The sequence below is a fragment of the Coenobita brevimanus genome, chromosome 5, assembly GCF_032717465.1.
Source record: "Coenobita brevimanus isolate Jiangsu-jjx chromosome 5, ASM3271746v2, whole genome shotgun sequence".
Lineage (NCBI taxonomy): Eukaryota > Metazoa > Arthropoda > Malacostraca > Decapoda > Coenobitidae > Coenobita > Coenobita brevimanus.
The window spans coordinates 10,943,731-10,965,835 of NC_136958.1; the positions used below are offsets into that span (position 1 = coordinate 10,943,731).

The 22,105-nt window shown below is 41.5% G+C and overlaps 1 protein-coding gene across 1 annotated transcript in view; it reads left to right on the forward strand.

Annotated features, from left to right (window-relative positions):
* LUBEL (Linear Ubiquitin E3 ligase) overlaps window positions 1-22,105 on the forward strand; it is a 310,315-nt gene that overhangs the window by 190,090 nt on the left and 98,120 nt on the right. Inside the window, exons 13-21 of the mRNA XM_080270475.1 lie at window positions 5,270-5,283; window positions 6,712-6,832; window positions 8,631-8,780; window positions 9,962-10,036; window positions 12,399-12,524; window positions 16,729-16,992; window positions 19,093-19,281; window positions 19,525-19,723; window positions 21,394-21,822. Coding sequence (XP_080126601.1) covers window positions 5,270-5,283; window positions 6,712-6,832; window positions 8,631-8,780; window positions 9,962-10,036; window positions 12,399-12,524; window positions 16,729-16,992; window positions 19,093-19,281; window positions 19,525-19,723; window positions 21,394-21,822 — 1,567 coding nt within the window. The remainder of the gene's footprint in view (window positions 1-5,269; window positions 5,284-6,711; window positions 6,833-8,630; window positions 8,781-9,961; window positions 10,037-12,398; window positions 12,525-16,728; window positions 16,993-19,092; window positions 19,282-19,524; window positions 19,724-21,393; window positions 21,823-22,105) is intronic.

Sequence of the window (22,105 nt, forward strand, 5' to 3'; positions counted from 1 at the left end):
AGATAATGATCAAGCTTGTGATATTATGTATCTTGAGTTTATCGAGGTATGTGATAGGGTTCCTTATGAAATACTTATTTAGAAAGTTAATGAACACACTATAAGAGCGGATATCTTTAAATTCATGGCCAATGGGTAGAATGCAGAGTGTTGGTGTTAATGGAGCTAAAGTCAGACTAGAAATTGGTAGCTAGATGAGTACCTTACAGCTCAGTTCTTTGCCTCATGTTAGTTATTACATACAACATAGATTCAGAATTAAAAACAAGTACCAGGATAAGAAAATTTGCTGCCATACTAAAACAGCAAGAGTTATTGACTCAATCGAGGCATAGCAGCGAGCAGTGGGCTTGTGGCATACTGTTTACGAAACGAGATATGAAAAGAATGTTAGAATACTCCAGTCACTTACAAAAGGAGCAAGTTACATATTAGATAACTTAGATTCTCATATATTAGGTTGTGAGAGAGATCTAGGAGTCGTGGTTAGCAAAGACATAAACTCGAAAGAAAAGTGTCAGACTACGAAATAAAGTATATAGTGACCTGGAGTTTATACCAATGGTATAAAACATAGAACAGCCTGGGTCATATCTCAACCTTGATTTAGTAGGCGACATTTGACTGCACTATAGGTTTGATGTCGGTTGTACTGGATGGATGTTAATTCCTTAAAAATGCTCAGAGACAATTTACAAAAATTATTCAAACACTAGGAACATTCTGTACAAAGGCAGAGTAAGAAAATTATATATGTATTCTCAAAAAAGACGAAGAAGTCACGGGGATAAATCTGAAGTGTTTAAGTGGATGAGGAGATTAAATTCAGAGGAGATTAGTAAAATCTTAACATTAGGAGATGGCTTAAGACGTGCACAGATGACCTCAAATTAAAACGAAAATGTACGTAATAGCAAAGAGGTAAATAGATTTTTTAACACAAGATAAACAAAGAGAGGAAAAATAAATATAGAAAAACAATGCATACTCTAGACTACAGGTGTCATTCAGAAAAAAAAAATGTAACATGTAGACTTGAACTGCTGTGGGTTGAGGTTTGGAGGAAACTAATCTGGGAAAGAGAATTCCAGAGAGGCCATTCGGGGAATTAAGGAATTCTAATAGGCAGAACTTCTGCAATTCGAAAGTTTGAGGGACATGTCATGAACGCTACCAAATGCCCATGTAGCACGGGGAAGGCGTGGAGAGGTGGCACAATGGATGCAACTTCATTGAAACATTTGCCATATAGACATCTATAGAATAATTCGAGAGGCAGCATTCCTTCTTTCGTGCAGGGGAGGTATTTAATTGGTAACTGCTGAGTTATCAATATTCTTTTCTTATGGCCTTCTTCTGAATTGTGTTCAGTTGTCTTAGTGCAATCTTCCACATCCACTCCACAAGGGTGAGTTATATTAGAGGTGAGAGTGTACAGACTCGCAAATTATAGCTTGTTACTCGTTGATGAAGAAACTGCGGACCCTGTACAATAGTCCAAGATTCCTTGAAGTGGTGTTAGCATGTGATCTTACGTGAGAGGCCCAACTGAGGGTGCTGTTAAGCGAAGCACGAAGAATTTCAATGATTTTTGAGATAGGAATATTGGTTCCATTTACGGTAATATTTGAGTTAGGCGGTACCTGCCTATTAGTAAATTAGATATATATTTATTTGCCTACCATGAAATAAGACAATGTTGTTGCTTCCGTTCAGTGGTATCAGACAAAAACTGACATGGAGATTGCTGTGCTGAGTTGGGAGTTAGAGATATCAGACTCTGTGAATGGGTAGTTAAGTGTAAAGGAACTGTAAAGCACTGAGTCATCTGCATATAGATGAATGGTATTATGGGTGACAAACAATAGAGCATTAATATGAATGAAGGGCAGGGCTGGAGCCAAGACTGATCCTTGTGGCACAACGGCATGAACTGAGTGGAAATCTGAATGGAATGAAATTTTAAAAAATAACTTGGCGCCGCAGCAACTTGGTCATATGGCACCGAAAAAAAATGCTCCTCACATCTACTTCAAAGGATAAATGAGAACAAAAAAAAAAAATAATGAACGATAAAAGGTGGAGGAGACTCGCCTCCTTGAGAAAATTAAAAATGTCAGCCCGATAGCCAAAGGATCCTCAAAGCAGGAAAGACAGACGTAAGCATCATCTGCCCCCCACCCCCACCCCCTGCGTTTATGGAGAAACCTTTGATGCAAGTCCTCCAGACCTGGACACTCCACCAGTAAGGGAAGTCAGGAAGTCATCACAATACAGCTGAGTCCCCCCACTCATTAGGAACCCATCATAAAACCATGAGTTTCAATGCGCAACCCGGCAACAACCACTTCTAATCGCCGAGGCACGGAGGGGGCACCCCTCGGCACAACGATCGTCTGAGAAATTTCCTTTAATTTATTGCTGATAACAGCATCCCACTGTCTTTGCCAGTGCAGACTTCACGGAACGTGTCGTATCGGTAGCAGGAAGAGAAGTTGGCAGTGGGTCGTCAAGAAGAAGTGGCTTTAGCTCTCCACACCAGCATGTGCAGGGACCCACAAAACTGGACAAGTCTACCTCGTCGATGAATTAGGGAAAGCTGCTCAAGAACAGCAAGGACCAGGGGATGAGCTAAAGTAAAACACTCAGGAGCAAACAGGGCGCTTTGAGAATCAGTAAAAAACTGTAAAAGAAGCCTCTGTGTGTACTAAAATCAGTTTAAGGAGTAAAAAGACAGTAGTCAATTAGTCAGTAAAAACAGAGGCATTTAGAGGAAGACTTCCTCAGCTCACAAAGTTTGGGAGCATCACCCCAAATCCGACAGCAGTGTTTGGCTTTGAACCCACTGTGTATACAAGCACAGTGCCCTTATGAATGGACGAATGTTCCAGAAATAACTTGAAGAGCCTGGGAAGAGACGTAAGACATGGTACCTTTAAAATCTCTGCAGATTTGCACCACTGTAGTGAGACCTAAGTCTCCATAACCTATATGACCCTGTGCCCAGAGAGATGTGGAGTAAGCGGATGAAAATCCTAATACTAAAAAAATTACTGCTGTGACGCACAAATAGCTGTAAGTGAGCCCGATATACGTCTAACATTAATACGAATGACTAATGCCTTGTGCTGCAGATCGAGGGAAGACGTGTCAGCCTCCACCAACAAGCTAGGAATTGGAAAGGACCTGAAAACTCCAGCAGCAAGTCACAAACTACATGATGCACAGGATCGAGGACACTAAACCTTCGTGATATAGTTGCAATGGCGTACACCTCGCAACCATAGGCAAGTTTAGATCCCACTAATGCTAAATATAGATGTGGGATCCCAAATCTGCCAGCAGTCAAACGTTATTTCATGAAATTTAGTCTCCACCACACGCTTCAGCTGGTGCTCACTCACAAATAAGTCAGGGTCTGGGTGAACAACTCTGATTCTCCAGTACAAAAGTGCATACCCACGGTTTTATACGAAGAAAAACGGAAATTTCTCCGGTGATCCCAGCAGGTGACATAGCCAATGCCAGCTGCATTCTTTTTTCAACATTAGACATCCGGTAGCCAGCAAACCGTGTTGCTAAATTGTCCACATAAATAAAGGGAAGAAGACATTCGCTTTGGCAGGGAATTATTATGCCACTGATGGCAGCAGCATATAAGGGAGCACCTAGCACACTCCCTTGTGGAACGCCTTTCTCCTTACTCCGAGGGATAGAGAGTGAGAAACTCAAAAGGACCTGAAACCTTTGGTTAAACAAGAAGTCACAATGTAACAACAGGCGGCCTCGCAGCTCTAAAATGAGAAACAGACTCGGGATACCATGGCTCCATACCGTAGCATAGACCTTTTTCAAGTCAAAAAATACAACGAGATGTTGTCTGGATGCAAAATCCTCACAGATTGCTGATTTAAACCTGAAGATGTTTTCAGATGTACTTCACATCCTGAGAAACCCACTTTGTGATGGGGAGATGAACTCATTCTTCTCAAGATACCAAAAAAAAAAAAAAAAAAAAAAAAGCCTGACACCAACCATCATCTCAAATAGTTTGGAAGAACAAGATGTCAAACAAATGGGACGTTATTTAGACACTTTCGACTGATCCTTACCTGATATAGGAAAAGGGAAGACCATACCCATCTTCCTATTAGTTGATAATGTACTTTCTTCCCATATCCCATTATAAAGACCTAATAAAAACAGCAGAGATTCATACAGTAAATGGTGAATCATGGCATAAGAAGTGTCATCAGGTCTAGAGGCAGAGTTACTACATTACCGGAGAGCACCTGCAGATCGCGCATAGTAAAGAAAGCATTATAATGTTCCCCTCTACTAGACTGAAAGGAAATGCCTAACCTCTCCTGTTGATGCCAGAAACAACCACATAGCTTGGAGGATTCTGGACGTGAAATATTGTTAAAATACTCCGCTAGAGCTGAAGCTACTTCGATGGCGTTGAATACATAAGCTGCCTGAACTTTCGTCACCGGGGAAGGATAACGTAAATAACTTGCCTGTTGTTTTCCTCAGCTTCTTCCACATACATGGTAGAGAAGTGAATGAGGTGACAGTCGAGACATATATTCTCCATGAGGTATGACGTGAGGTTTTTCAGATCTCGCGAAACAAGCATGAGCTTTCTCATACTGAATTTTCAGAAAGCCGATACCTCTGTTCTCCCTATATCTCCTACTAGCAGCTTTGTCGATACTCCTATACATCATCTACCCCTACTCTTATTTTCCTATTGCTGATATATGAGGAGAGCAATGGAAAAAAATTTAACAGGCGGTAGCAAAGGAGTTTGGATAACAGGGAGCAGTACCAGACTGTCGAACGGTTTAGAAATATCAGGGGCTAAAGCATGAGCTTCTACATGTTGGTCAGTTGACTGATGGACTGTACGAGGAATGAGATTGTAAATAATAGATCTTTCGTAGTGAAAACCATACTGTCTGTCACTAATTAAGTTGTTCTCTTTACTTAAAGAAGATGTGATAGCTATGGGTTTGTCATCAGAAGGCACAGACGAGCTTTCTTTCTTTGGAATTGCATGGATTTTGGCTTCTTTTCAAGAATTAGGGAATGCAAATGTACGTATACATTGTTTGAATAATTTAGTCAAAACAGGAGCAAGTTCTGGGGGACTTTTCCACAACTGTTGAAGGAATTCCTTCTGGAACTGGAGCTATGTTGGTTGGTCAATTGTCTAGGACTGATTATGCATGCCGAGTCGGTATTTTTGGTGGGTCAGTTTCAGGAGAGTCAAGTTCTAATGTAGGAAGAGATAAGAAGGAAATGGTTTGGTAGGTTAGTGGAATGAACACCTAGCAATGGTGCTGGTGCTACTTCTATACAGAGTTTCAAGTGGTGGCTAGAGAAACTTACAGAAATTTCTGAAAATCAAACCAGGACAAGTTATGCAGTTGTTATTTTTTTAAGATTATTGTAATCTAAATTTACTTTCCTCTATCCTTTCCTATTTAACACCCATGTCGGTACTACTGTATTGCATGGAATTTTATTCTCTTGTAGTATATATATTGTATCTCTTGGAGGATTTGGTGGCCGGGGGAGAGCCGTTTCTTCTATCATTGTTTTCTATTGCTGTTTTAATCTTGTATTGTAAATATCCTTGAACCCTCGCATCAGGTGAGGTACCCTGTTGGCTTATTCGTGCTACCTCCAGATGATTTTATAATCTTTGGGATTTTCTGTATCGAAGGTATCAGTGAAAGCTACATCGAACCCGCTAGTTTAAGAAGTCTCTCCTAAGCTGTATAAATTCGTCCGAAGGTTATGTATCATCTGTGACTGTGGTGGATAAACGGTTGCTTTCTGATGTGAGTCACTCGATCTTCTGGAGTTTCCCTTATTTCTCATGTTCCTAAGTTTCGCACTGGTCTATTCTCTTGATGGTGCTGTCTGCCGTCGTGGCGAGTTTCGTACAGAATGAACCCCTGGTGTTAGTATACTGTAGACTGTGCTTATGGATGTACGAGTTCATGATGTTGGCATAAACTGTGCTCATGGTGTTGGTACGGTGCTAACTCTTGGTGCTGGTACAGACTATCCTTATGGTGATGTTGCAAACTATGCTTATGGAGTTTATATATAGACAGTGCTTGTGGTGTCGATATAGGCAATGCTTGTGGAGTTGGCATAGGCTATACTCGTGGTGCTGGCATAGGCTGTGCTCGTGGTGTTGGCGTAGTTGGTAGCGTTCTCGTCCGTTTTCATGGTTTTGGTTGTGTTGGTGGCATTATAGAGCAGTTTGTTCTTGCAGTGGCGATATAATCTGTTCTTGTTACACAGGCGATATAGAGTGTTAGTGGTGTCTTACAGACTGTCCTCGTCGTAGCGTTGGTATGTAGTCAGTCCTCGAGGTGCCGGTGTTGATGTAGTTTGTTTTCTTGATGCTTTTATAATACATCCCCGTACTGGTATAATTTGGCCTCCTGGTAGTCTGCTTGTGGCGTGGCGCTCTTGAGTTGATATAATCTGTCCTTGTGGTGATAGAGTTTGTGATAATGGTGACGGCGACGGTATAGTTTGTGTTCGTAATGATGCCTCTATAATGTGACCTCGCACTGGTATACTTAGGCTTCCTTGGGGTCTGTTTGTGGTATTAGTGTTATCAGTCCAGGTGGTGGTGTAGCGTATCGTCTCGGCAATAACTCAGCCCTCGATACAGACGGCACGGAGGGCTGCAGATGACGACTACCTGGTGACGGCGGTGGAGACGCTGCAGCAGATGACAGAGGACCTCAAGTCGTCGCGGGAAACCATCAGGTCATCCATGGAACAGCTCCCATATTCAGACGAGGTGAGTCACACTGCCAGGCCTGTGAAACAAATGGACAAGGGAGCAAGGCAGGAAATGACTCCTCACCTCTAATGGATCTGAGCAATGGATTTTAACTCCTTTTTTTCCATTGACAGGCCTGCGGAATTAACGGCCGCTAAAACAGAAGCTTAAAACTATTTTCTGCCGTAATGGGTATCATTAATGGAGTGTAACTCCTTTCCTCCCTAAAGGTGTGAGAATGCATGTCAGGCCTGCGGAACAAAGTGGTGGCATGATAATGAGAGAAAAAAATCTGGAGTCCCGTAACACCAGGATATAAAGAGGCTTAATAGTGGTCACTACTTATTTTGTGGTTTAATGGAACTCAGTAAATACCCCCACCCCCTTTTTTAAAGAAGCGTTTTACCCAATGAACAACTGTCCACTGGACCGTAAGCACAAAACTGAACTTCCGTTTAGATGGATATCAGTAATGGCTTCAGTTGTGGAACACAATGATCGGCTTCCGATGAGGCGATAGTGATCAGGCTTCGGAACAAGTAACCTCTGGATCACAAACTGACAACTCAGATATTGCTTTAATAGATCTCAGAAATGGTCTTAATGGTGCTCAGTAATTGACCGGTATTCCGAAGGGACAGTGTGTGTGTGAAAACTAACCACTGGGTCATACCAGAATATTTATATTCTGATTGAACTTAATTAGTCTCCTAAATGGATACTTCTAATCGCCAGCAACTGCTTCGTTAGCAGATGATATAGCAGCAGAATGATCCAACATAATAGTTTGAATGCTAAAGATTTCTTCTGCTAAATTAGCCGTCCGACTTCAGAGAGAGCAAAATACCTAAGCGAAAGTGTTGCCGAGACAGCAGTTGAAGGTTAAATGTGGGGCGTCAAACTGCTCTAGCGGCATTAAATGAAGCTAGATGAAGGACTGTGATCCCAGCCTCGGAGGTGATGAGCTGGTCAGGTGCATCAGAACCATTCTTAAAACCCTGCTCTTCGATGTCACAGTCTCCTCATCACGAGAAACTACAGCAGAAATTCTTAATACCATTTTTCCCCTGTGATTTATGCATAATTCCACAGTGCTATTTCTTTTTTTCTTTTTAAGTTTAGTTAATTTTGTAATATTTTTGCATTTATCAGAGCTTTTGCCCATGCTTGCTATGCTTATCGCTTTAGAGCTACTAACTAGATACTTTAGCTTGATGCTTTACAGTATAATCTCAGCGCTTTAGTAACCTGCCTTAATAATTACTGCTGTAGTGTTAGTAGCTGTCATATTGCTGTAATTTATTTATAACATCACATGGAACCATATTTTCGTGGGCTCTGAAACTTTCTACAACCTCTTCCATATCAGGAATATAGCAAACACATCAGAATTCTTATATATATATATATATATATATATATATATATATATATATATATATATATATATATATATATATATATATATATATATATATATCGGCGTGATACTGAGTATCCAGAAAGGAACTTGACTTGCGTTAATAATAAGCTACAGAAGAGCAACATGCATTATCTATCAGTCGGCATGGAAGAGGTGCTAAAGGAGCCTCCTCTTTACCACTATGTTTTTGCATAGGGCAATCTATTCAAGTATGCTGTTTATGCAAACTCTGTCAATTTTATAATAGGCTATATAAATAACATACCAGAGAATAATAATATGTAATATTCAAGATAAATCACGAAGGAAGAGGTGTTAGAAAACCAGCTGAGCCCATAAGAATACGGCTCATTTCTAAGCTAAGCTAACCCGTGGCTTTGGGTGGACTAACAGGGTGAGGGTGACAAGGATAGTCTGGCGCGGCCCGCGTCGGCTGACCCCACCCTGGCAGCCCCCAACACCGACAACTACGAGCCACTCAGCTTCCAGGATGCTCTCACTCCCTCTGATGCCGCCTCCATCACTCACCACGCCAAGGACCAGGTATACTGCACGCACAGCACACTGTACAAAACAGTGCAGTACTGTACTACCTACACCACTATGCTACCATCTCCGTACAACACTACACAAACCACCACAAAACTACACTACACCATGACACTGTATCACACCTTCATCACTGGTACATTACATAAACCATTATATTGCACTGCCTTACTGGAATGTTGCACTATTAACGCTGTTATGCTACACCATCTCACTGCACCACTGCATTATATCAGTCATTCATCACTATACTACACCAAACTACATCACTAAACTATACTGCAACAACGTCTACGTGGCACCACATCACTACAACACTATATTACACGTGCTTCACTGCATTACACTGTTTCACTGCACCACTGCACTAAACACTGAAGCCATTATACTGTACAGTACCTGCAATACACCATACCTATACCACTGCGCTACGTGACGCCATCCACACATACACCACTACACTAGATCTCACAGATACCACTAAGCTACATAACACCATCCACACCTACACATCTGCACTATATCTCACTTACACCAGCATTCTACACACCTTCACCGCTGCTCTACACCTCACTTACGCCTACATTCTACACACCTTCACCTTACGCTATACCCCACTTACGCCAGCATTCTGCATAACATTATCCACACCACCACCGCACTATACCTCCCTACACCGGAATTCTACACGCCTTCAACGCTGCACTATACTCCAGTTGGACCACTATACTTAGCCACCCTAGAATAATGCGTTCCATTCTGTAAATAACCTTACAGATGACATGCAAACAGCTTCACCGCAGTTTCAGAACAGCCATACCATCACAGACCCATTCGTGAGAGACAATGCTCACCTGATCTGCAACAATTTGCTCATTATTTTGCAGTAGTATAAGCTGAAAATGGTTTAAGTTTCTGGTTTAATTTCCTTCTGTGCAAAACCATAATTTCTTATACTATTTTTATTTATCTTTATTTGATTTAATCTGATAATTTTACTATAGTTTTATCACTGTTGCATAGTATCCATTAATCACTGGTTTATTTATAGTTTCTAACTAACTGAAAGCCACACACAAAAAAAGTCTGTAAGATTCGCCACCACACACGGCCACAAACGCCCTGAAAACTGCTTTGGACCTCCCCACCCACATCTCTGCTCTCGTTTTCTCCAGACCTCAGCAGACCAGCACCAGACCGACGACCCAAGCCAGACTTCTGCCAGTATCGACGCCCTCATCAACGAGGTGGTGGTCTTGATTGGGCCTGACTCCGCTGTACTCTGATATTTGCCTTGCGTTCTCTGTTCTTTGCTGTGATTTGAATTCTGTATTGTGATTTGTTTTCTGTGCCATCTCATCTGTGTTCCCTGTCCTATAGTTTATCTTTCTTTTGTGTTCTTTGTGTTCTATGTAGTGATGTTTCGAACCGCCCGCGTAGCTACACATAAAAATAAATAAATAAATAAATAAAGCTTCTTGACTTAAAGATTATGTCGCAGAATTTCGATTCGTGGGTCTGGGCTTTGATTGCCCCTCAGGTCATGACTACGAGTAGTTTAAGTTTCGTTCATTTCAGTACTCTTCTTCTGTCTTCTGTCTTCCTAGTTCTTTGCTGTGTCCCCTGCATGGTGTACTGTATCCTGTGCTTTGTGCCCTTTGTTCTGTTCCTCTGTGTATACAGCTCACTCTTTCCTAAATGTCATCTCGAATTAGATAACGGTTACGCCTACCTTGACCAATATTAATTTCCATCCGTTTCTGCTGAGGCTGACATTGGCCTGAAAAGACTGGAGAAGGGTTGCATGTTAAAAATTTATATTACGTATTAAAATTATGCATCTAAGTAGATGGATTATTACTGATGAAATCTTATATATGTATATTATTAAAGTCTGTATTTATTTATTAATCTAATATAATCATTTATACTTACGTATAAGCGACAAGCAGGCTTTGTAGGAATTACTGTGTTCATAATGCTGCTGTCACTTGTCGACACACTGATCATGTAACACTAACCTCTTTCTGAGTGCAGACACGTGCGTGTAATAATAATAATAATAATAATAATAATAATAATAATAATAATAATAGTAGAATTAGTATTTTGGCAGCCTTTTGGCTGAAAAAATACAAGTAGGGGAAAGTCTTGAAAAGTGTTAGTACTTAATACTACCGTACTTCATAAATGCGAATCTTAGCCAGGGTAAATGTTGTTGAATGGCACTGATTCATAATGTCTTGCTAAGGATATTACATACGGTGATTTGGCATTGATAGATAAATGTGACGTGTGATGATGCGTCATGAACCTAAGTATTTGACCCTTTTTTCTGCTAATTAAGGCAGGTTTGCTTAAAAAGACTCTCTCTCTCTCTCTCTCTCTCTCTCTCTCTCTCTCTCTATATATATATATATATATATATATATATATATATATATATATATATATATATATATATATATATATATATATATATATATATATATATATATATACACTGTATGCAGGGGATAAGCAGAATTGTTTCATGAAACGGATTCCTTCAAATAACACATAGAACTATTGCTTAGTTTTCCTTTTGCTTAGTACGTCATAAGTAACATCGTACCCTTGGCTTAATTTCAGTTTCCAAAAAGCTTTTATGGCTAATATGTCTTGTTTGATTTTTTAGCTCTCGCTTGCCTATTTTGTATCATTAACATGCCTTTTTATGTAGTTGTTTGCAATGTTATTTACCTGTTCTATGGAACAGGTGCGAGGAATGAAAATATTAAGGGTGACCACAGTCGAAGAAATTTTACTTTAGATAATGGTGACTGACATATACTCAGCATACTTCGCTGCCCATTTCTCCTAATTCGTTGCCTTATTAAAGCTGATCCCCACACCAAGCAGTACACAGTATATTGCAAAGGCATATAGCGCTCTTGACAACAAAGTTTGATAACCAGAAATCGCTCCGTTCCATGTGTAACAAAAGTCAAAGCAATCACACATGATTCTCTCTCTCTCTCTCTCTCTCTCTCTCTCTCTCTCTCTCTCTCTATATATATATATATATATATATATATATATATATATATTTTATTATATTTATATAAAAATATATATATCTATATATATTATGCAGGCTAAATTGAAAATCCTACAAACACGCCTATAAGGTTCTGATTTGCGTACTTGCAATATTTCCTAAGTATTGATTATATTTCTGTACAAGGGAAACTTAAATTTGGCAAGATGCAAAATAAATATCATTCACCTGGACTGCAAGGTAGCTATTTCTATCTGTTGTTCTCTTTGCGACAAGTTTTCTTTATTAGTAGCAAATGGTATCATCATGCTTAAACTTGTAACGTATCATTCCTCGTACATTCAAGAAAGCGACACAGAGCACTATGCAAGGTCATTTCAAATCGACTTTCCTTAGCGCACATTGTTTGAATAACGTAAGATTGTATAATATCAAAGAATCGAAAACTCAAGGCCGTTTCATAAAAAAATCTCTAGACACAACATCTGGAGGAGGTTGAAATAGAGTGATAAAAATGGTCATGAAAGACGCACAAATATAGATTGGCTTCACACTAACAGGCTGAGCGGCAGAGCAGGGCGATGAAGTGGGGTGAGGAGGACCTGAGTGAGAAGTATCTGACGGTGGAAGAGATCATCACCAAGCGGCGGCAAGAGGCCATGAGGAAGCAGGGTCTGCAGCTGGTACAGATACTGAGGGTAAGGTGTCTGATAACGCGCGTGCACGCACACACACACACACACACACACACACACACACACACACACACACACACACACACACACACACACACACACACACACACACACACACACACACACACACACACACACACACACACACACACAGACTACTGTATGTTCCTGTCATTTGACATGATAGGAGTCAGAACACAGCTTGTTGATGGGTGTTTTCTGTACTCACACTAACCCTCTGACCTCGGAGGCGTTTCAGTGAAAAGTATAATTGCAGGGCGTCATCCGTAGCAAAATGGATGGGTCGTCCCGGAGGTTTAAGAGTTAGCCAAAGCCTAACCATCCATCCACTTCCTGAAAAAGTAGCAGTGAGTTGATTAGTTGCGGAACACCATCCATTCTCTTGTGGGAATGTTTTGCCATTAAATTTTTGTCTTATGGTATTTCATGGAACAGATTTTATTCTTTTTTCTTAATAAAAGGTCATACAAACACTATATTTAGCGCTCTGTAAGTAACTGCGATAAAGTCAAATACAGCATTCATGTGAACAAATAAACACGGACGCTATTGCCTCCATCATTTCTCGAATGGCTGACGAGGACAGGTACATTTCAAAATCATTTGTTGTTGGCCAAAATATAAGTACCTGGGCTAAGTGAGTATACAGCAAGAAAGCAGTTCCGATTGAAGAATTATACCTAGATAGTGATTTTGTGTTTATGAGGATATAATAGTTCCAGCCTGAACTTGACAAGTGTAAAAAAACATTTTGAAATAATGCAGGGGGAGTAGGGATGGGAGGACCCGAAAAGCAAGGAAACAAGAAGGGTGGGCATTAATATCACTGCGGACATGCTATGTGATACAACATGCTCTGAAGTCCAGCACTACCCCTTTTTTATTGAGCAATGGCAAGGGTAATGGACAAGTTTAGAAAAATTGGGACAAAATCCCGCTATACATTTCATGAGAAGATTTTCCCCACCCATAATTATTACAACGCAAACTTAATTTAATTCCTCATTCTTACATGGCTAATGTGAAAATCAACTCAAAATGTTCTCATCTTGTTTCTTAGCTGTGATTTTGTTTTGTTGTTATTGTTGTTTAGTATTACCGTGCTATTAATTCTAAGCGTCCAAGTTTATTCTTGAGCTGGCGTTCGTTGAGGTTGCATTGCTCCGTTCATGTGTGTGTGTGGGGGGGGGGGGAGACCAGCTCTCGTTCATTATGCCTTCTCTCACTCTCTCCGACTTTCCCTTTGCTTTGATTAGTTCCGTTGTGTGTTGTGGGGGTAGCCGATTGTAGTGCATATGATGGGAGAGCTGCCTACCAGCGAAGGTGTTGTGAGCATGTAGCCTAGATGGTACCGGGGTCTGTTAGACATTTTTGATCGTCTTCGGGGGTGAGGAGTTGTCTGAGTGCTGCCCTGGCCAGCCAAAGAATTTGCTGCGTCCGTCCATAGCAGTGCCTAGCAGTGAGAGACTGGTAACATTTACCAAGATATCTGTTGATTGCTCGCCGATTATCACCAACTCTGTTAAACTTACTACTGTAGTCTTGATGGCACTGCAAGAGGTGATGAGAGACAATCAACCCATTGTAAAGTTTTACCTCCAGGACCTTTTTTTTTTCCAGGTGATGCAGTGTTGTCGCCAGTCCCAGTCTTATCGCTTTTGGCGGGATGGAATTAGCCATTTTATATTTCAGGGTAAGACTGTCTACCTTGCCATTCATTTTTTCCGATTCTCTCGGTGTCCTGGTGTCACTTCCTGCTTTCCAGGGCTTATAAGAATCTCTAAGCAAGGATATTTCCACTCCATCCCTTGAGGGTCTCGGTGCTCCAGTTACATTGGAGAAGTGTGACTGTGCCATTAATTATTTCCTTCCCGCATGGCATCCTGTTCAGAGTCCATTCTGCTGTTTTTGACTAGACTGAAGGACAACGGACATCTTCTTCCAACTGGAGTACCTCCTTCTCCTTCTGTATAGTGGCAGACTTGCGCTGTTGGCCGCTTTTTTTGACAGCAGGAGGCTTTGAACTGGTCAAGAGTTTGCTGCTGGGCCAAGGTCTGGGTATCTTGCAATCAGTGCCTCATAAAGCGCACTCATGTTCCACATGTTGTAGTAACTGTCGTCTGTATCATGGTCCGAATTATGAGCTTCCCTCTTAGCCTGAACGCACAGCATACTTTCCTTGGCAAGCATCTTAATGGTCCTCCCTTAACGTAGCATGGCAACAATGCCTAATGCCTCGAGAAGTGTATGATGATGTCGAGTAGGGTGCTGACCAGAACACCCTGCTCCACTTCTACCAGGCATTTGCCCTTGGCAAGAACATGTATGGCTCCACTTTGTATGGGTCTCTGGAAGCTTGATGCCATATAAAACTTGCTGCTTTATCTAAGGCATTCCATTCTACCCTCATTGTGTTCCTATATGCTGTATCATGCTTCCCTCCTTTCAGACATACCTCTCCTAGCCCATGTTCTCCATTATCCTAGCACACACCCCTTCTCCTTCCTCTTCCGCGCTCCTGGCCACATCTAGTTTGCCGTATTATGCCGTTGCATTCTGGATGCATCAGAACCTATCCCTTGCTTTTCTGTCCCTTCCCGGTGCCACCAGTCTCTCCTTTATGTCCATGGCTGGACTTAACTATGGTTGTCTGCCTCAGCCTGCCTGCCTCCTACGGCCATTCTGTTGATGACTGCAGAGGTCCTCAGATCATATCTCATTTTGGCTTAGGCTTATCTTCTTTTTTTTTTCATCCTTCATCGAGGGTTTGCATGCTCCCTCTGTCACCTCTAGCTTGGCCATGTACTTTTAGGACCTGTCTCTGTGCCACACCGTGTTGTTTGAAGTCTGATTTAGCCCACTTATGGCGAAGTTCTCTACCATCTTCCAAACACTCTTCTTTGTCAGGCAGCTTCCTCCTTCAGTGATGTCGTGTTGTATGTGGACTCCGAGTCTTCTCTTTACCTTCTCTTTCACTGATCTTTTTCCCGCATGGGTCTTTCTGCCTTTCAATCTCTCCCTCTAGGTTTTCTGTCATTCTCCTTGCAAATTTGTCTTACAATGGATTTTTTGCCATGTGGAATAAAGACGAATTCAATTACTGACCTACCAGTGAAGTCTGCATTCTCTGCTCAGATGCTTATGCCTTTGCCCCGAACCCGGTTGTATTTCTGCAGATATTTGAAGAGACTTGCAGGATCTCCTGGAAGGTGAAGGGGCAGACAGGTTCGCAAGTATGCATCTTGGTTTGTCTGGGCACGGATCTGGGGGCATTAGTGAGGTAATTATTCTCAGATATTATTGGACACGGCCAATACCAGATTCTGGATTGGACACTCAGGAAATGAGAAAGCATATTCATTGGGTGGGTCTGGCGGATGACTCATGGTGTCCATGGTGCCGTGGCCATGAAGACAGGAAACCACTTCTTGCTCTGCTGTCACACGTATTCCTTTCACACTGTACTCCATCATCGTCTGGCCTAAATGGTTGTCTTCACCTTAGGCGTTCGTGCCCTCCTGTGCAGTCGTTCTGTGACAGCTCAGGACCTCCGTCGTCGTGTTATCCATCTTATCTGTGCCTTCTTGAAAAGTTGACATCAATTGTCATTTATCTGATGCATGTCTCTACTCCAGCTGTGATGCAAGGAACAAGGCTGGTGATCTGCTGGCCAGTATCCTTAACCATCCACCAAGACCAAGGCCAAGGGACCAAGTCGTGCTGGAACTTGTATCCTATTATAAATACATCAGTATGTAGGTATAATGCTTTCATTTCAACAGTTAGCAGACTGTAAAATCAAGACACGAAAGAGTTAAGAATATGTCCCTCCCATTGTCCAGGAAACTAAGTAAGCTAGGTACACATCAGAGAACGTCTTTATCTGATGAAGATCATCTGGTGTTAGTTTAAATAAAAACAATGTATAAAGTACATATAGCAGCAACACCGTTAAGTCCATCAACGGGAGGACGTATTTTCTGTCTTATTTGTGTAGCCATCAGACTATATTTTTAAACATATGAGAACCCCTTGGTGGTGAAAAATTATGGCTGTAGCTAATCCTTTCAAATCGTTAAGTCTCTCCCGAGGTAAGTAAAATTGTTAGGGGAGAGGAAAAATATGATGAAAATGACTCCTCTGGCTGAAGGGGTGAAAAATATCCCCCCCCCCCTTCTTTGTTCAGGAAGCAGAGGAGGCCGGGTACACTTCGGAGGACGTGTCAATTGCACTGACCCACTGCGGGGACAAGAACCCTCTGGAGTGGCTCCGGGAGAACTGGCGGCACATGGTGGATACAGTGTCCACCCTCGCCACGAACTACGGGCAGGAGCGGCGCGTTAACGATGTCGGCTCCATCACGGCGGCGGAGGCTCGGGTGGCGCTCAGGATGCACAAGGGAAACATATGGGCAGCCGTCACAGAGTGTGTGGAGCAGCGCCAGAAGAAGGTTAGATCCACGTAGATTAGGTTACACCTGAACGGTTTAGATTAGGTTATTAGATTAAGCTACGTCTGACTGGTTCAGATTTGGTTAGGCCAGATTGTTAGGTTAGTTTTGGTTATATTAACCTAGTATACCCCTTGCTAGTTTAGATTACGTTAGGTTACATTTGATCTGTTTAAGTTACAGGATACAGTGAATGGACAGGGTATATTAAGTAAGACAGGATAAGTTAGGTCCGGGTAGAGCAAGTTGGTTAGGGTTAGGTTAGGTTTGGTTATGTCTGATCGGTTGAAATTAGTGTAGATTGCATTAGGTTAGGATAGGTAAGTTTATAGATGGTTGGTTTACATTGTGGTAGAATACATTTTCCAAGGTTAGGTCAGGTCATAACAGATCAGGTAAGCTAAACTCAGGGCAAATCAGTTTATGAAGAAAAATGTGAAGGTTTGTATAGAGAAACATGAAGCGCAAGCACACAACAAGCCCCCAGTTTATTCAACGTTCAGCCAGAACTGACAGTCAGATTATTTATGAGCTCCACGACATGACTGCACTCCATAAAATACCAGAGGTAACTGTATAAACTGATAAGAATGTTTGGTGGATGTTGATGTAATTGGTAAGTTTTTTGGGAATGGCTGGTGAATGTTATGTTTGAGGGGGTAAGTCTGGCGGGAATGGTTAGTGGAAGGTTGATGTGAGTGACGACTAAATTTTGCGTGAGTATCTATCTGTCAGTGTATGTTTTGTGGGTGAGAAGTGTAAATGTGATGTGTGAGTCAATACTGGGAAAGATTAGTAGTATAAGTTTGTGTGAGAGTAGTTTGTGTGAGTTTGATGAAAGCGACTTAAGTAAATCTCCTATTTTTGAACTTTCCTGTTCCTGATCCTGGATCCAAGCAACCTCATGTAGTAGTGGGAAAGAGATGTAAGATGATGATGATGATGATGACGATGATGATGATGATGATGATGATGATGATGATGATTAGTAGTGGTAGTAGTAGTAGTAGTAGTAGTAGCGTGGGCTAAGTTTATGCGAGACAAGGTTTGCAGTGGTTGATGTTTGTTAGTAAATAAAATAGTCGTTCTGAGAGTCACTGTAAGTTCTAAGAAAGTCCGCTTCGGTAGAGGCGTATTCAAGGGTAGAGAGAGAGAGAGAGAGAGAGAGAGAGAGAGAGAGTGAGTATGGATAGATAGATTGATAGATAGACAGATAGATAGAGATATATATATTGCTTCGACGCCCCAGCGCTTCTGCTCTTAAGTAAACACACAACTATTTATAACAGTAGCTAATTTGTAACAGATTATCCCAAATACCAATATAATTTTCAAGTGGGTCCAGGCAGAATCATAACGACCTGTCTGTTTATCAGTCTATATGAATGTGTGTATGTATGGATGTACGTACGTATGTATTATATTTTTCACCCACTCCCCTTCGGTTCCCTTCAACATTCTGGCCCGAAAATGTTTACTTAATAGACCCCCCCCCCCAGCGTACACTCCAAACTCTTCTAAGGTAAAGCTGCGAATGAGATTGTTTATATAGTTCTCCCCACTCAAGCGAGCGATAACACATCACAATCAAAACAAACTTAATAGTAAAGTTATGAATTACGAAAAAAAGAGTAATTATGCTTAGTTGTTATGTAGACTTGTGTCCATCTCCATAGTTTATGGACAAGAGAGTGCAATATAGACATATGCTGCTGCTTAATTTTTCCAATTCCAAAAACCTGCACATCCAGAATAAAGCAATTGAATGCATCTGTTTAACTAAAATTACACAGCAACACAAAAGCTACTCTTCATAGTCACTTACAAATATGATGTATAGTAGGCTTAGTCCCCATTATATGTTGCCATTATGAACTCTTTTTTTTTTTTTTAATTAACTCCATAATAAGTTACGAAAGTATTGTATGTTAAAATTTTATTGCTGCCTGTAAAGCTGATTTACGCATACCCTCAATTAACAATACCAGCTGTGTGAAGAAAAATGTAATAATTTGGAACACATCCCTGACAGGTAACGAGGATATACTATACATTATACACATCATTGCGTGTCATGGCAACATCTTTACTTTCGTACAGTTCAATGAGATATACGCCCAAGGGAAGTTCAGTCGAGAGGAGGTGGTGAAGGCGCTGCAGACGAATGACGGAGATGCTGACAAAGCCTTCCTGCAGCTAAACCGCTCCCAGCTGCACCCCTTCCTGACAAAGATATGGCAACCCCAGCAGGTACTCGGTCACTTGGCAAGGATCTGGCACCCAAAGCAGGTACACAGACACAGAAAGACATGCAGTGCAGCTTACATTAACATGAGCTTGGATAACAACACTCCTGAAGGACCTGTGGAGGTTATGCTGTTCGCTAATCCTGGTGGTTTTATCAAAAGACAGTGTGAATTAAAACACTTTAGATTAGCTGAGGAAAGTGTAATGTGCTGTATATATATATGTTTTGAAGAACGTATGCTTTAAACACTGTCACTCTGTAATGTCGGTATTTTGTGTTTTCAGTCTACAGAACAGCAGGCCCCCACTGCAGCCTCTACCCCTGCCTCCTCACAGCCCCCAGTCCAGAGTGACACAGCCCCACAGCCTCTGGTTCAGCCTGGCTCATCGTTCACCCCCACCCCTACCAACACTGTCCCTGTCACCACCACTACCCCTGCCAGTACCACGTCACTACCGCCATCCACCGATCAGCCCTTCCTAGGTAAATTTCTTTCATGCACAGTCTCTTGAAAAGTGACTTGACACCCAAGGGATCGACGACTTAGCATTAATCAAGTTTAATGAAGCATCATTTTGCTTAAGTGATACTTCTGAATATATGCCGAGTCTGGTAAGCACTGTTCAGCAGGAGAGCGAACATTCACATAGAAAAATATATATCAGTGATTCCCAACCAGGATTCAGGGGAATCCTAGGGCTCCGCAGACCATCATCAGGTGTTCCGCTAGAAATCATGAATACATAAAATTCAATATAATAAATAAACTGAAATCTAGTTTTAAAAGTACGGACTGTATTTTTTCTGTGTTTTATTTTAGTAGGTACAGCTATATAGATAGTTAAATATATATATATATATATATATATATATATATATATATATATATATATATACAGTATCTCACCTCATCTCATCAGCCGTTTGAGTGTCCACTGCAGGACCGGCCTATCCCTACCGAAGTAGGGACGATACAGCCAATGTATCTCTACCAGGTGGCTTAGGCTGTCTAGTATAGATTGTATGTAGGGTGAGAAGTGCTTGTAAGTGTAATTGTAGTGTTGGAGTGGCTTTGGATGTGTGTGTAGTCTGTGAAGCAAATGTAATCGGCCCGCGCAAGCCGACTGGGTGCAAGCATACTTTATAGTAAGCGACACTGGTTCAACCACAGCACCCCTTGTGTCCGCCAATGAAGTACGTGGCCGGGTGAATAATCCCAAAGTTTTTACCCTGGCGGGGTTCTTCAGTGTACGAAAACGCACACTTTACCACTGTTTCACAGTCTCTCTCTCTCTATGTATATATATATATATATATATATATATATATATATATATATATATATATATAAACAGGGATGGGTCTATCAGGATGTGACAGGGGTAAACCAGCTCTTGTGTCCTGCTGCAGATGTCGCTGATTGCAAAGTGCAGTTGACCCTCGTGTGGTGTGGAGTGGTGAGGATCTCACCCATCTCCCCTTGGATCTAACATACGAGTAAATGCGTGTGTGTGTGGTTGAATAAACTGGGAGCGTGTCGTCCTGTTTCGGCGACCCCCCATTTTTTTGGGGGGAAGCAGCCTAGGTGTATAGATAGACATATAACACACACTGTAGGTAGGGGTTCCCTGGGATATGAAAAATTGTTTCAGGGGTTCCTCCAAGGTGTGAAAGTTGGGAATCACTGCTATATATAATGGAGAATATATTCCAGGATTGCATAAAGTATGAAAAGGGGAAAAGTAATCAGTTGTATCTGTATACTATACACCACCCCTGGATATGTGTCAATGAAAATATCGCATCATGTGATAAATAGCTCGTTGTTCCAGCAGAAGATTATTACTCCTTTACTAGCCTCTGACACCTATCAGAATTAGCACCAGTTAATTACTATGTAATAAATCAAGGTTATATATCAGATGCTTTTATGTCTTGGGAATTTTTGCATCATATTCATTTTAAGCACCGAATAGATATTGTTGAACGTCATTGGAAGTCGAATATTGAGAAAAAAAAATTCTCCAAACAGAGTATTTTGAGGACATTTGACCAAACTTTGCATTTCTTCATCTGATCTGTACTTCATGAAGGCAGCCGTACTGTAAACTGTTTTTGAGAATAGACCTATCTCAACAATCTTGCAATAACAGGTTACTTGGATGATACAAGCGACGAGGACGACGTCTTTGAGAACACTTATGCAAATATTGAGCCGCTGAAGACTCAGCCCCCGAAGGTAGAACAGATTTACGCTAATGTCCGGAAAGTACCCAAAGACCAAATAAAGGAAACAGACAGCCAGAAGGGACAGGCAGAGAAGCCACCGCAAACAGTGAAGGCGCAAACTGGACGCACGCAAAATGATCAGACATTAGCAGAGAGAAAACTGCTAGGCCGGACACAAGAGGAACGGATCGAAGCAGGACAGAAGCAGGAAGCACGGCCACAAGCAGTGATGTTACAAGTTGAGCAGATGCCCGCAAAACGATCACCAACCCCTGACGGACTGGATCTGAGCGCCATAGAAGACGAAGTGCTGTTCTCTGCCAGTGAAGTTGTAGGACTGGAATCAGAGGAGGGTAGGCTGACACCGCGGCGGTTGAGAGTGCGCTATGCTCCGGCACCTAACATAGCTTACTAAACAACTCATCCACATAATCAACAGCTCAGACAAGCTTTGATGCATGTTAGTTACTGTAGCTTAGATGATTTTTAAAGATGAGACTGCAAATTTCGACAGAGGTCTCTGAATATTTTTGTTTTGCATATGAAGTAGCACTTTGATTCTTGAAACATTGGAAGAGATTTATTCTCTTAACATTCTATCAGCGTCTTTGAGATCCAATAAGACGTAAAGGAACG